At 34.4% G+C, this 13,828-nt stretch overlaps 1 protein-coding gene across 4 annotated transcripts in view; it reads left to right on the forward strand.

The window, feature by feature from the left end:
- Positions 1-11,892, forward strand: part of LOC131438738 (growth factor receptor-bound protein 2) — a 60,685-nt gene extending 48,793 nt beyond the window's left edge. For all 4 annotated transcript variants that reach the window (XM_058608963.1, XM_058608966.1, XM_058608967.1 and 1 more), the window contains exons 3-5: positions 10,252-10,349; positions 10,420-10,705; positions 10,770-11,892. In XM_058608963.1, the coding sequence (XP_058464946.1) occupies positions 10,252-10,349; positions 10,420-10,705; positions 10,770-10,943 (558 nt within the window). In that variant the 3' untranslated portion in view covers positions 10,944-11,892. The remainder of the gene's footprint in view (positions 1-10,251; positions 10,350-10,419; positions 10,706-10,769) is intronic.
- The last annotated feature ends 1,936 nt before the right edge of the window (positions 11,893-13,828 follow it).

Below are 13,828 nucleotides of genomic sequence, written 5' to 3' on the forward strand. Positions count from 1 at the left end.
AATATATATTGGAGAAGCCAAGTGAAAGAAAAACTAACTGAAAAGATGAATTTTTGGAAAAAGATACGCTCAGACACAGGACTCGAACCTGCGTTCTTATGCATTCCGTGCATACGCGCTACCATTTCGCCACTCTGATCATGCTTTAGCCACTCTAAAACTCGAAACAGACATAGTAGCAACGTACATCGAACATGGTCTACATCCTGCCCGTCACCCGACCGATACCTTACATCCAAACATCTTCTCTGTCCATCAAACACTAGTCCTCTCGCTTTATACCTATTTCTCCGATGAAGCATTGAGTAGGAGATTGTATTTATAATCGCTTGTCACCTTCTTTAATGGTGCCTGTCGCTGGCTGGACATCGCAATCACTGTGAAAACCGACTTTTTAACCGAGGCCGAGTGTCATATACCATTCGACTCAGTTCGTCGAGTACGTAAAATCTCTCTCTATGTGTGTGTGTGTGTGTGTGTGTGTGTGTGTGTGTGTGTGTGTGTGTATGTGCGTACGTGTGTATGTAACGTTTTTGTTTCACTAACTTTTCTCGGAGATGGCTGAACCGAATTTCACAAACTTAGATTCATATGAAAGGTCTTGTGGTCCCATACAAAATTCCTGAATATTATTTGGATCCGACTTCCGGTTCCGGTATTATGGGGTAAAATGTGGAAAAATTCGTGAAAATAAGGGCACTAACTTTTCTCAGAGATGGCTGAACCGATTTTCACTAACTTAGATTCAAATGAAAGGTCATGTGGTCCCATACAAAATTCCTGAATATTATATGGATCCGACTTCCGGTTCCGGAGTTATAGGGTAAAATGTGCAAAAAAATGAAAATATGTTTTCTAACTTTTCTTATAGATGGCGCAACCGATTTTCACAAACTTAGGTTCAAATTAAAGGTCCTGTGGTCCCATTCGTAATTCCTGAATTTCATCCGGATCCGACTTCCGGATCCGGAAATATAGGGTAAAGTATGCGAAAAATGTTATAACATCACTGAAAAAGAACCGTAAAAAGTTTTCTAAATCGACCTCAAATCTTCTCCAATTGATTGTTTTTTATCAGTAGACGGTCGAACAAACCAATTTCGGTTATTCTTTTAAGAATCGAAGTATGATTGATATGAGAAAGGCATCATTACACCACTAGGTGGATTAAAACAGGTTTTTGTTTTTTTATATTGAAATAATAGAGAAGAACTTCTCACAAAAACTTATTTTTCGTCTCGAAATTCGACATTTTAATAGTAAAAAAAAGTATTGTTGTTTATGCTTCAGCCAAATGACACATACTGATTCTTAACTGTAAGGTTTCCAGGAACAAAAACCAAGTTTCGCCATCTATTAGAAAACGGCACGAAAAATAAGTCAAGCGCACTTTGGTAGCGTGAATGGCGAGCTCACTTTGAAAATGTGTAGATGAGTGCTCGATACTAGACTGAAGCCAGCACGAGCGTTCCAAAGCAGATTAGGGAGGTTCCATGGATCGGAAACTACCATGGTGTCTGTTTTCAGGTAATGTCATGGTACATTTTTTTGTACTACCTCTAAAAAAGAAAAGTCATCAACAGTAATTATTATTGCGCATTATTAGACCGATTAAAAGTTAAAATTGCTCCGAAATGGCCTCATATGTGGTGAAAAATAATATTGTTCTTAAAAGACCATACCTAAAACCAACTAATTGCGGCTCTCATTCCAACCTGGGTGCCTCTTTCTGTTCTATTTGATTCTGTGTCCAGTTTAGTTTCTAGCACGTTGAAAACAATAGCTTTCGTGTAGTCGTAGATGACACTTTCGTTTTAATCTAGAATCGCTAAGATGACTCCAATAATGTGCAAAATCCTGAACGAAAATAATTCAAAAATCCATTCCCCGACTACCTTTTTCGCCCGATTCGGCTCCCTGATACTACACTAAGCTTTTAAGTCCCAAACGATGGCCGTCTATAGTTACTTTTTCGGTCACTTTCAATCTCACATACTGCTGATAGCTTATCCTATATTATGAATCAGAGAAGATAAACAAATGGAACTGTGAAAATGAATTGCGAAAAAAATTGGCCAGACGATGACTTTGAACCGACAACTTGAAAATGTTCTAAAAACTGTGCAATTGATTTTCATAAACTCAATTCAAATTCAAACTAACAGTTTATTTTAAATTTTAATTTTTATTATATTCTTTTACTGTTTTTTTCAATTGTTGACGGAATGTTGGCTTCAAATATTCATTAATATTAGTTAATGTAAACGGCATTATCATAAAATTTTATAAAGTACTTTACTTTACCCCTCATATGGGGTAAAGCGGGGCAATTTTTTTTTAAATCGTTCTGATGTACAATTACCTAACGTTACGAATAATTCAGATAAAAATAGGTTTTGGTCGGGTTATTAGTCACCTGGAACAGTGCAAATTTATTACACAATAAATATCTCTTTAAAGTGAAAACAATCACTAAACAAGAATATTCCCGCTTAGCTCTCCCTTCCTTTAATTAAAACTTTTTATTGGATCTTATTCGCGTAAAAGCTTTACGTGACCAATTGAGTCATATTTTTGTTGGTTATGGTCTTTTTGAAAATTTCCAAGCTTGGTTTTTAGACAATATATCAAAAAATTAAAAAAAATCGGTTCAGTTCCTACTTCGAAAAAAACCCTGTGATCTTATAAGTGCAAGAGTATATAATATTGTGTGATTTTGATAATTCCATGACATGAAATTCAGGAACTAGGATTAGGTCACCTGTAAAATTCAATTTTTTGGTGGTTACCAAAGTTATGAAATAAAAAAATCCAGTTTATAAAAATATCAAAAAAAAATTGGTTCTTCGATCTACCATAAAATGGAATACCCTAATGGTAAAATGAAAAATTCCGGGTCTAATATTTTTCGCTGGAGAATGATTGTACCAAATATTACGAGCTTCTGCGAGATCGTACATATATCTATTTTTCATGGAATTACTATATGCAATATTTATGAGAATGGCAGCATTACACCACAAGGTGGATTTATGCAGTTGTTTGCCATTCTCTATAGAAAGGTAATAGAATTCCTGGAAAACCACATTTTGATCGGAGCTCCGGAGACCTCTAGTATTATATAACATTCTACTCAGCTCTAAAAGATCGGAAAATATCTCTGTGTTTATTTGTGTGTGCACCTTTCAAAGATTTTTCTCCGCTTAATTTTATAGGATTTCAACAAGCTCAATCTCATTTTTTGAATCTACTTCTGGGCTGTGAATCAAGTTCGAAGATCGATTGACTATCACTTTGAATTCAGAGATATAATGGTATAAGTAATTCCACCGACAAAACGCATTTTTCCCTCCGCTCAGTAGGGTAACTAAGGTATTTTGGCCACTCTAATGTATTGTAGTTCAGCGTACATATTTCTGTATGTAAACAAAATGAAGTACACCGTGTCTCAGGATTTTAAATTCCATTCTTTCACATACACATTGCGTCCATTTAATTTCGAGACTGATTTCATAAATCACAAAATAAACAAGATTTCTTGAGTTTTTAAAAAAAATTATTCAAAGTACACAGAAAGAAATAGTGAAATCTACACGAAATGTAAATCAATAGTAATATGGAATAGACATCAGTTGAATCGAAAGTTTGATTGAAAAATCATCTGTGCAAAACTGAAAAAGATTGCATTGATTTTTCAAAGAATATAACTGTGTCTTGCAATTAACGCTTAGTTTTGTGTTAAAATTATATTGAAACGTAAATAATTATGAAGTAACTTTATATTTAATTTCCTGCTCCAAATATGTGCATGAAAATAGATATAAATTCACAAAATATTTTTATCTGTGTATTCTCCCTTCGATTTACCACAATTATAAAAGCGATTCAATAGTTACTTAAATGGGTGCTCCAGCTCATTTTATGGAACAGCCTCCAATGCTCGTGTCGAAGCCGTTTAGATGGTCTCAACATCTTCAAAAAAGCATCCTTTCTTTGGAAACAAGGGGAAGTCACACGGCGCCAAATCAGGTGAATACGGTGGGTGGTTCAACACACAGACTTGATTTCGGGCCAAAAACTGACGAACAAAGATTGATTTGTGACTCGGCGCATTGTCGTGCAACAAGCACCATTTCTATGGATCGCGATATTCGGGTCGAGTACGACGGATTCTGGCCATTAAATGCTTTAGAAATTCGATATAAAATGCACCAGTGACCGTTTGATCAGTGCGAACGAATTCTTTGTGGATAATGATGCCTTTGCTATCGAAAAAAGTAATAGGCATAGTTTTGAATCTCGAAGGAGATTTTCGCGGGTTTTGGCTTGTTGTAAGTTTTATGACTTCCATTTCGAACTTTGGTTCTTAGTTTCTGGATCGCACTGAAAGCATTACGTTTCACCGCCAGTAACAATTGATTGCAGGAAGAATTGTCACATCCTTGTTTTTGTCAATCAAATGTAATGAAATGTGACAAGTAAAAAGAGAAAGAGTCAAGCTTTAATATGCTTGTTCGAACGCGTAGAGCGCGCTGTTGTCTACTGAGATATGATTCGTGTTTTGAAACCTTGTGGAAACTTGATTACAACCAGAAATATGGGCACCGGGCCAAAATGTGTTAGAGTGGCCAAAATACCTCCGTTACCTTATTTCGAAGATGACCGAACCGATTTCAACAATTTTATGCTTAATTGAAAGTTACTATTGAATCATAGATGAAAAAGAAGATCGAAGATCAAATTGCTGTTAATTTTGGTTCAGGAAATTCAACCTTATAAATGACGTAGAAGACAAATTGCATTTTTTTTACGCACAATTGTTTCAGAAAGTACAATCACGCTTTTGTGAACTAATCGAAACAATTGAAATGAGCCTAAATTTGGGGTTAAATTATTATTAATAAAAATGTTTTAAGGAGACTGTTTGAATCACAAGATAAGAGAATTATCACACCACTAGGTGGATTAGGAAGAAGTTTTTAAAAATGATATTCAGATGTGTACAATTAGTTGGTTTTAAAGACCAAAGGTTTGGATACGATACGTAAGAAACAGGACATTGGATGCAAGCTGGAGTAATGGCAAGATACAAAACCCTATTTTAATCCACACAGTGGTGTAATGATGCCTTTCTCATATATTTTTTTCCTGTATATCACAGCAGAAATTCCCCGGAATACTATAATTTAAAAAAGTTCAAAAAATAGTTTCGAGGATTTCTGTTGGATAATACTACTACATTGATACACTACATTTGAATTTAAGTTAGTGAAAATCTATTCAATTATATGTGAGAAAGTTAAGTGAGCTCCATTTTATCATAATTGATTATTATTGCCGGTACTTCCGGAACCGAAAGCTGAATATCGGCATAGCGACATTCGGTTAATTCAACCATACACTAACATGAACTACAAATCGGTTCTCTATGACGATTTTAATTTCTGGAATAAAATGTACCGGTAGTCGGACTTGGATAAAATTCAGCAAATCATTTATGGGACTATCAATAGTTTATTTGGTTACAGAGTCTTATAGTCTGCAAATTAGAGACTATCACTAGCCAATATAAAAAGGTAGCTTATTAACATAGTATTCCTGAAATTGACTCATACTGAGCACCCCATCTTCGGAACCAGGGGTTTGATCCGAATGAAAATTGGAATATTCTTATGGCATCTTAAGAACTTCCATCTCCGAGAAATATGAGTGACATTATTTTCAAAATTTTTATGCATTATTTTCACATTTTTGGTGCATATCACCCTGTAATTCCGGACCTGGAAATCGGATCCAAATGAAATTCAGGAACTTTGTATGGGACCGTGAGACCTTTCATTTGAATTTAAGTTTGTGAAATTCGGTTGAGCCATCTCTGAGAAAAGTGAGTAACAATATTTATCTCTCTCTCTCTCACACACACACACACACACACACACAACAATGTCCGATATTGAAATCTCGGGAAGTCTTGATTTACAGTTCTTATTTATGGAAACTGAAGGAAAATTTTAAATACTATCGCGTAATGAAAAAAAGATTCATTATTTTTTTAAATAGAATTTCCTGCTACAAAATTAACGATAGAATAGGATTTAGACAAAATGGTTGATTCATCGTAGTGACATATTCTATAAATTGTATCATTTTAAATTACCAAACAAAGGTCAACAGATTTCATGCGCGTCTTGATTTTTTATTATTTCCTCGATTGTAAATTTGTTATATTGGTTGATCTGTGCAGTCAACTACCGAGAAAAAAATATTAATTTATCAAACAACAAAATACACTGTGCTGAATTTTCCTTTTCATATTATATGATTTTCTAATGATTTTGCACTATTAGCATTTCCAATGATATCTACAAAGTGTATTCAACATCATGTCAAATATATAAGATTATGTTCTAAACTAAAACTCTTCTTAACGTTATTTGTACAAAATTTTCATATAACGAATAAAATTTCCAGGCTGAGACAAATTTATTGGCGCGTCCCATAACCATTATTAGATATCCACACAACATAGATTGGAACAATTGATGAAGCGCATATTATATTCACTTCGAATTTATAATGATATCTATACCATATGACTAGTTTTATAAAATTTATATATAACTTTTCATGGAGGTCATCCCAGTTCTATATAGCAGCTATATATAGATCAAATGATTGCTATTTTATTGATTCTAGTGATACGTATATGATTCAAATTAAATAAAAATACCTGGATTATGGTACTTAAGGGAATCAAAAACTACAATAAAAATAATTGTCTTATCCAAAATTTATTGTTTCGTTTGCGTTTCATAATCTATATTTATTTTAATATTTCAACTACACTTACTTTTTTAGCATTGGCTGATTTCATCGGATATTTACTGTTACCAGACGAATCAGATTCATTATGAATAGCTGATAATCGGAAACTACTTCTTTTTTCGAGGCTTCAAACTATACTAATCGTCAGTTCCATAAGGTAGCACCTCCTGATAATTGCCGATAATCGTGGAGTTCCGAAACTATAAATAAAAATTTAAATTCTTTTACAAGACAGACAGAGCAATGTAATGTACCGGATATTTATTTCATGGTCCGTTAGGGCATATCTTTGAACGAAGTTTAAAAAGCTGTCTTGTCAGCGATTTAAAATAACAGAACTTCCTAAAAAAAACTGTCAGGGTCAGTTGATAAATATCGAGGACACAACATTTTCTTCAACTTCAAGCAGTTCACGACTATTCTTTCGTAAAAACAAACTTCATTATATGTCTAAGTTATAATATTATTTCTTGCTATTTTCTTCAGCTTAAGAAAACAGTGTCTCGTTTTCTTCCTTGTTGCAGATTTTATTTACGCTTCCATAAAAAATTGTAAGTGTTCACATGAATTTTATTATATATATATATATATATATATATATATATATATATATATATATATATATATATATATATATATATATATATATATATATATATATATATATATATATATATATATATATATATATATATATATATATATATAATTAAATTTTTTAAATATAATATAATTTATTGAACAGCATTTACATTTTATGTAGAGTTCCATTAAAGATCACAAATTGTCATATGTCTTTTGTAAAATACCATCTGCGTACGATTCATAAATAAGACACATTCAATGAATATAAGTTTTGTAACGAGTTAGATTTCATCGGATTTTCATATAAAGTATAAGATGTATTCTTATAACTTTCATTATGGTAACGTCTATTTGGATTTAACGTACACTTCAAATAAAAAATATAAGTTTGCATATAACCTCAATAAATTATATTCTGCATATGATTCATATGACAAATTTAATGAATATAAATAAGAGTTTTATTTCAGTGTATGTTATCTCTGTTATTAAAATTGTAATATTGATGGATCTTCACAATAGTTGATTTTTATCATTCAATTCATAATCTCGAAAGACAAGCAATAACATGGAAGAAGAAAAAATACCAAATAAAACATTTCTCGGAAGCTAGCTGGAAATTGATACATTGAATAAAGTTTAATGAAGAGATAATTTAGTTAAATAGAGTAATCAGATGTGAAACGTTAAAAATATCTGATAACTGAAGGAAAAAGGAAATTCCTGCAATTGTCGCCTGAGAAAGATAATAGGTACTATCAATCTCCTAGTGGACCTCAGCCCCTGAGTTTTATGTCGATATCGCTTGAGGTTAAAACTATTGCAGTTCGGACCCAAACTGCTGTCAAATGCATACATATGTCAGCAGTTGAGTTCGAAACAGGATGGAGTTAAGCTTCAAGCAAAAACAGCATTATAAAGTCCTTCTAGTGTAATAAGAGTTGGTCAAAACTGCTGGTGTTCGTATGTATTTATATTAATGGAAATTCTGATCACGTATCAAGTACGTTTTGTGAAACCACATGGAGCTCTTATGCAATGTAAAACTGTGCCACTATGTGACGAATTATTTAATTATTTAACGAACTCTAGTTCTGATTTGTTTACGTCTGGAAACCGATGTGAGATTTTCAATTTTCAGTTCTGAAGCTAAGCAAATTGAACTCATAACCAGTGTTACTCTGTTCAGAAACTTATGGTATCACCTTGAAGGAAACAAATTTGCAGCAAGTTCTAGAAATCGATTTAAAAATGTCAACTACATTGACCGGCTCTGTAGAAGATTAAAAACTTTTCTTGTTACTGCTTCAACGGCTTTGCCTTTCTCATATAGAAAGTTTTGCATTTCTCATATAGAAAGGCTATACAATCAGTGCAAAAACCGACTTTTGAACCGAGGCCCGGAAGCCCGCATGTCATATACCATTCGACTCAGCTCGACGAACTGAGCAAATGTATCTCTGTGTGTGTGTGTGTGTGTGTGTGTGTGTGTGTGTGTGTGTGTGTGTGTGACAAATTTTGTCACTCACTTTTCTCGGAGATGGCTCAACCGATTCTCACAAACTTAGATTCAAATGGAAGGGCTCATGGCCCCATACAAAGTTCCTGAATTTCATTTGGGTCCGACTTCCGGTTCTGGAACTACAGGGTGATATGCACCAAAATTGTGAAAATAATGTCACTCACTTTTCTCGGAAACGGCACAACCGATTTTCATAAACTTATATTCAAATTAAAGGTCTCATGATTCCATACCAAGCTCCACAATTTCATTTGGATCCAACTTCCGGTTCCGGAATTACAGGGTGATATGCACAAAAAATGTGGAAATAATGCATTAAAAATGTAAAAAATGTCACTCACTTTTCTCCGAGATGGCTAAACCGATTTTCACAAACTTAGATAAAAATGAAAGGTCTCATGGCCCCATACAAAGTTCCTGAATTTCATTTGGATCCGACTTCCGGTTCCGGAACTACAGGGTGATATGCACCAAAATTGTGAAAATAATGTCACTCACTTTTCTCGGAGATGTCAGAACCGATTTTCACCAACTTAGGTTCAAATCAAAGGTCTCATGATTCCATACAAAGTTCCACAATTTCATTTGGATCCAACTTTCGGTTCCGGATTCACAGGGTATTATGCACAAAAAATCTAGAAATAATGCATTAAAAATGTAAAAAAAAGTCATTCACTTTTCTCGGAGATGGCTGAACCGATTTCCCCAAACATCCAATTTTTATTCGGCTTAAACCTCTGCTTCCTCCGGAGGTAGGGTGCTTAGTGAAAAAATGGCAGTTCTAAGAATTTGTTTTTCATAAGCTACCTCTTTATATTTGCTAGTTAATTTCTCTAGTTTGCCGACCATGAGAGTCTGTAACCAAATAAACCAACCATAAAAGATCTGCTGAATTTTATTCAAGCTCGACTACTAGTACATTTTTTTCCAAAATTTAAATCTTCATAGAGAATCGTAAATAAATTGGTAGATCATATTTGTGTATGGTTGAATGAACCGAATGTCACTATGCCGATAATCAGCTTTCGGTTCCGGAAGTACCGGCAATAATAATCAAATATGATAAAATGGAGCTCACTTCACTTTCCCACACATGATTGAATAGATTTTCACTGACTTAAATTCAAATGTAGTATATCAATGTAGCAGTATTGTGCAACAGAAATCTTCAAAACTATTTTCTAAACTTTTTCAAATTGTAGTATTTCGGGGTATTTCTGCTGTAATATACAGGAGAGAATGAAAATGAGAAAGGCATCTTTACAACGCTAGGTGGATTAAAACAGGTTTTTTTTTTGTTATCCTTTCCTCACTCACAGATTCTTAATATGGAAGACGACATGAACTGGTATAGAGCCGAGCTGGATGGGAAGGAAGGTCTGATACCCAGTAACTACATAGAAATGAAAAACCACGAGTAAGTATCGCCCCTGCTCAAAGACCTGCGATTAAATAAGTACTGAAATTTTTTTGTCTTTTTCTAACAGTTGGTACTATGGTCGCATCACACGAGCAGACGCCGAGAAACTCCTGTCCAACAAACATGAGGGTGCATTCCTGATACGGATCAGCGAGTCCAGTCCGGGAGATTTCAGCCTTTCGGTAAAGTGTTCCGATGGGGTGCAACATTTCAAGGTACTTCGCGATGCACAGGGCAAATTCTTCCTCTGGGTGGTGAAATTCAGCTCACTAAACGAACTGGTCGATTACCACCGGACCGCCAGCGTTTCTCGCTCACAAGAGGTCAAACTGCGCGATATGGTGCCGGAGGAGGTACGTATGAATAATCCGTTTTTTTTTGTTTGCCATTCTAACAATACATTGTCATACATTTTAGATGCTGGTACAAGCCCTGTACGACTTTGTCGCGCAAGAATCCGGCGAGCTTGACTTCCGACGAGGGGACGTTATTACCGTCACCGATCGCTCCGATGAGCACTGGTGGAACGGCGAAATTGGCAACCGAAAAGGACTCTTTCCAGCAATATACGTAGCTCCCTACCATTCATAAGATCTAAGTATATTATTATTTTTTGCTATATAAATATTATATATATTTTTAATGTTTAACTGAGACAACAAAATGATGAAAAAACTAACAAGAAAAAAAAAACAACAATCAGCGGATTGTGGGGATCGCAAACCCACTCGTTCCGGCTTTGGCCGGACAGCTAAAAGTGGCGTTTGTGTTAGCGATTCGACCATGCAATCCTACCGGATGCCAATACAACACGATCGATGTACCGCAAGCAGAATTATTAAAACGGAAACGCACGATGTAGCGCCGAATGAAGGCAGTGAAAATGATGTAAATTGTCGAATATAAGCGAACTGAGATCTTTCCGCCAGAAGACGAGCAAACGTCTGGGCCTGCGGGCAAAAATATAATCTAAAACATACATACGCGGAATCAAAAGAAATCAAATTCAGGTGTTAAATGTTTAGATTGGATAATATATCATACAAGTTTTAGATGAAGCGAGCAGCACCCCAGAGAACAAAAAAATAACACCAGAAAACATGGATATCCATTAGCTTACCGGAGATAATTGGAAAATGATTGTGGAACACAATGACGAAAAAATGACTAATGTTTATAGTTCTTCCTTGTTTTTATGTTGTAAAAACTCACATTAAAAGCATTTCTATTTCCTCGTTCTCGAACTTTTGTTTGTGTAATTATTTTATGTAGACTTGGTTAGGTTTTTTTATTTGCGTATACACACTATGTAGGAACAAACTTTGACTAATTTCTTTTCATAGAAAAGCGTAATTTTGCATTATGTGTAATAGCCCTTAAGTGTAATGTGTCACACAAAATAAAGATGAAAAAAAACACTTTCAAGTCGATACCCAACTTAGTTTTCCAGTTTGAATTACTACAGTCGTGTTTTTACAATCTTGCATTTGAATTTTAAGCCCTCCCATAAACTATATCCGATTCTAGAGAGCGGGTAAAACACCGAAACATAAATAATTATTAAAAGTACGAAGCAACAATAATTTAATGGCAAGCCCGATTAGAGAACCTTGTACGTTTCTAGTGAACTGAAGAAGATTATGGAATATCCTCAAACTAAATAAACACAAGCTCTTTACTGAGCACAGTGTTTATAAAGTACCGTTGTAGAAAGGCAGATAGAAATAAAAAAAAACATCAACAGTAACTGAGAGTAGCGAAATGAGCCTCAAGCAGGTGCTTATCATTTTCTTTCTTAGCAGAAGTAGCTCACTCCACTGAAAGGATTCTTCCTCCCTTAGCACGTGTGTGAGTACTGAGCTGTGCGAAAGTGAACGATTCACTTCATAAGAAGCGCTTCTATTATGAAAGAAAGATAAGATTAAAACGAAAAAAAGAAACTAGTGCCAAGAGGATCAAATAGCGCCCTTTCTTCCAGCAAAAAAAAAACTCCACCGATCGGCCGCTGGCACACGTGGAATGCACATTTAATAGGACAACGTTAGCGGAAGCAACAATCACAGAAACTGCACTGATGTTTGTTCTCGTTGTCTATCAAAAAGTAAAGTGGGAGAGTGAACCAGACCCTAGTAATATAGATATACCTAGAACCGGCGACTATTATTATACATTATTGAGCATATTGAAGAAACAAAAGGAAAACACACAACACTCTAAACACTTTTACAATAGCAACAAAAAGCAGAAATGTGCATGAATAAATGCTAGTAATTATTAAATAAAAGTAATAACACAATAAGAAGAATGTTTGTGGAACAGCCAAGGAAGCTGAAAGAAATTCCGTCTTTGAAGCAAAAATAGACCTTTGAAAGGTACATTCCTTATTATGATTGTCATGAATGTCATGAAAATGCAGTAATCTGTGTCTCGTTCTCAAATATCGATAACGGCATATCGTTCCTTGCTAGAATATTTTTGTGGTTCGTCTCAAATCTACGTTGACTTATATTTGTTTTCAAAATTTTGAAGATCATCTAATGCATAGGACCTCCCATTTGAGTGTTTCTTAATATGTTTTACCGGCTGTGCAGCGAGCATCATCATGTTGCAAAGTTACTGCATCGTGTCTATCGGTGTATTGTGGCATATATTATGCATATGGTAGTACACTGGAATTGGTAGTGCACATGCAAAATGCACTTACTACTATTGAATATGTTTACTACAAAATATAATTTGCAGCTCTCATATTATTTTCGAAGAAACATACAAAACTTCAGAAAAACGAAAGGGGCGGTTCAATAGTACTAATTATTTCGGTACAACTATTAGGTTTTTAACGATTTTTTTAACTTAACGGTTTTGCCCATTCTTAGAATACACTCTTAATTTGAATATGTTTTAAGAAGGACTGGCTGATTCAGTGGTAGTCTTGCAAAAGATTGAAAAGTTCGAAAAATAATTATTTTAATTTTAATTGTAGGGCTTTAAATTTAATTTTTCATTATTGGGCTTTAAAATGCCTAATGATATTTCTGACAACCTACAAAACACTAACAATAATCGAATTTGATGTGAAAACTACACTTAAAAGCATTGTTGTAACAAGCATGAAGTCTGAATAAAATGTGTTGCTTTTTCGAGAAAACTGCAAGAATTTTGATGTTTCATTGCTTCGTGAAATGCAAAACTAATCACTTGCATTACCGTTGGCTGTTTCTTGTTTTAATCCTATTGTTACATCAAAGTTACTGACAAGTAACAGACAAAATAAAGATGGAATACATTGAGCTGGGTGGTACTGTCAGTTCAGAAGATGAACGTTTGGATAAATTCTAGATGAGATTTTTAAACGTAGTTCTAAGGAGATACCCGAAAAATACTTCATTTCTCAGCTCTCGATGTTCTTTTGGACGTGGAATTTCTACTTAAAGCTTGAATGAGAGAAATATTAAAAAAATGCTGAATAGTTTGGC

This window comes from Malaya genurostris, chromosome 3, assembly GCF_030247185.1.
Source record: "Malaya genurostris strain Urasoe2022 chromosome 3, Malgen_1.1, whole genome shotgun sequence".
NCBI lineage: Eukaryota > Metazoa > Arthropoda > Insecta > Diptera > Culicidae > Malaya > Malaya genurostris.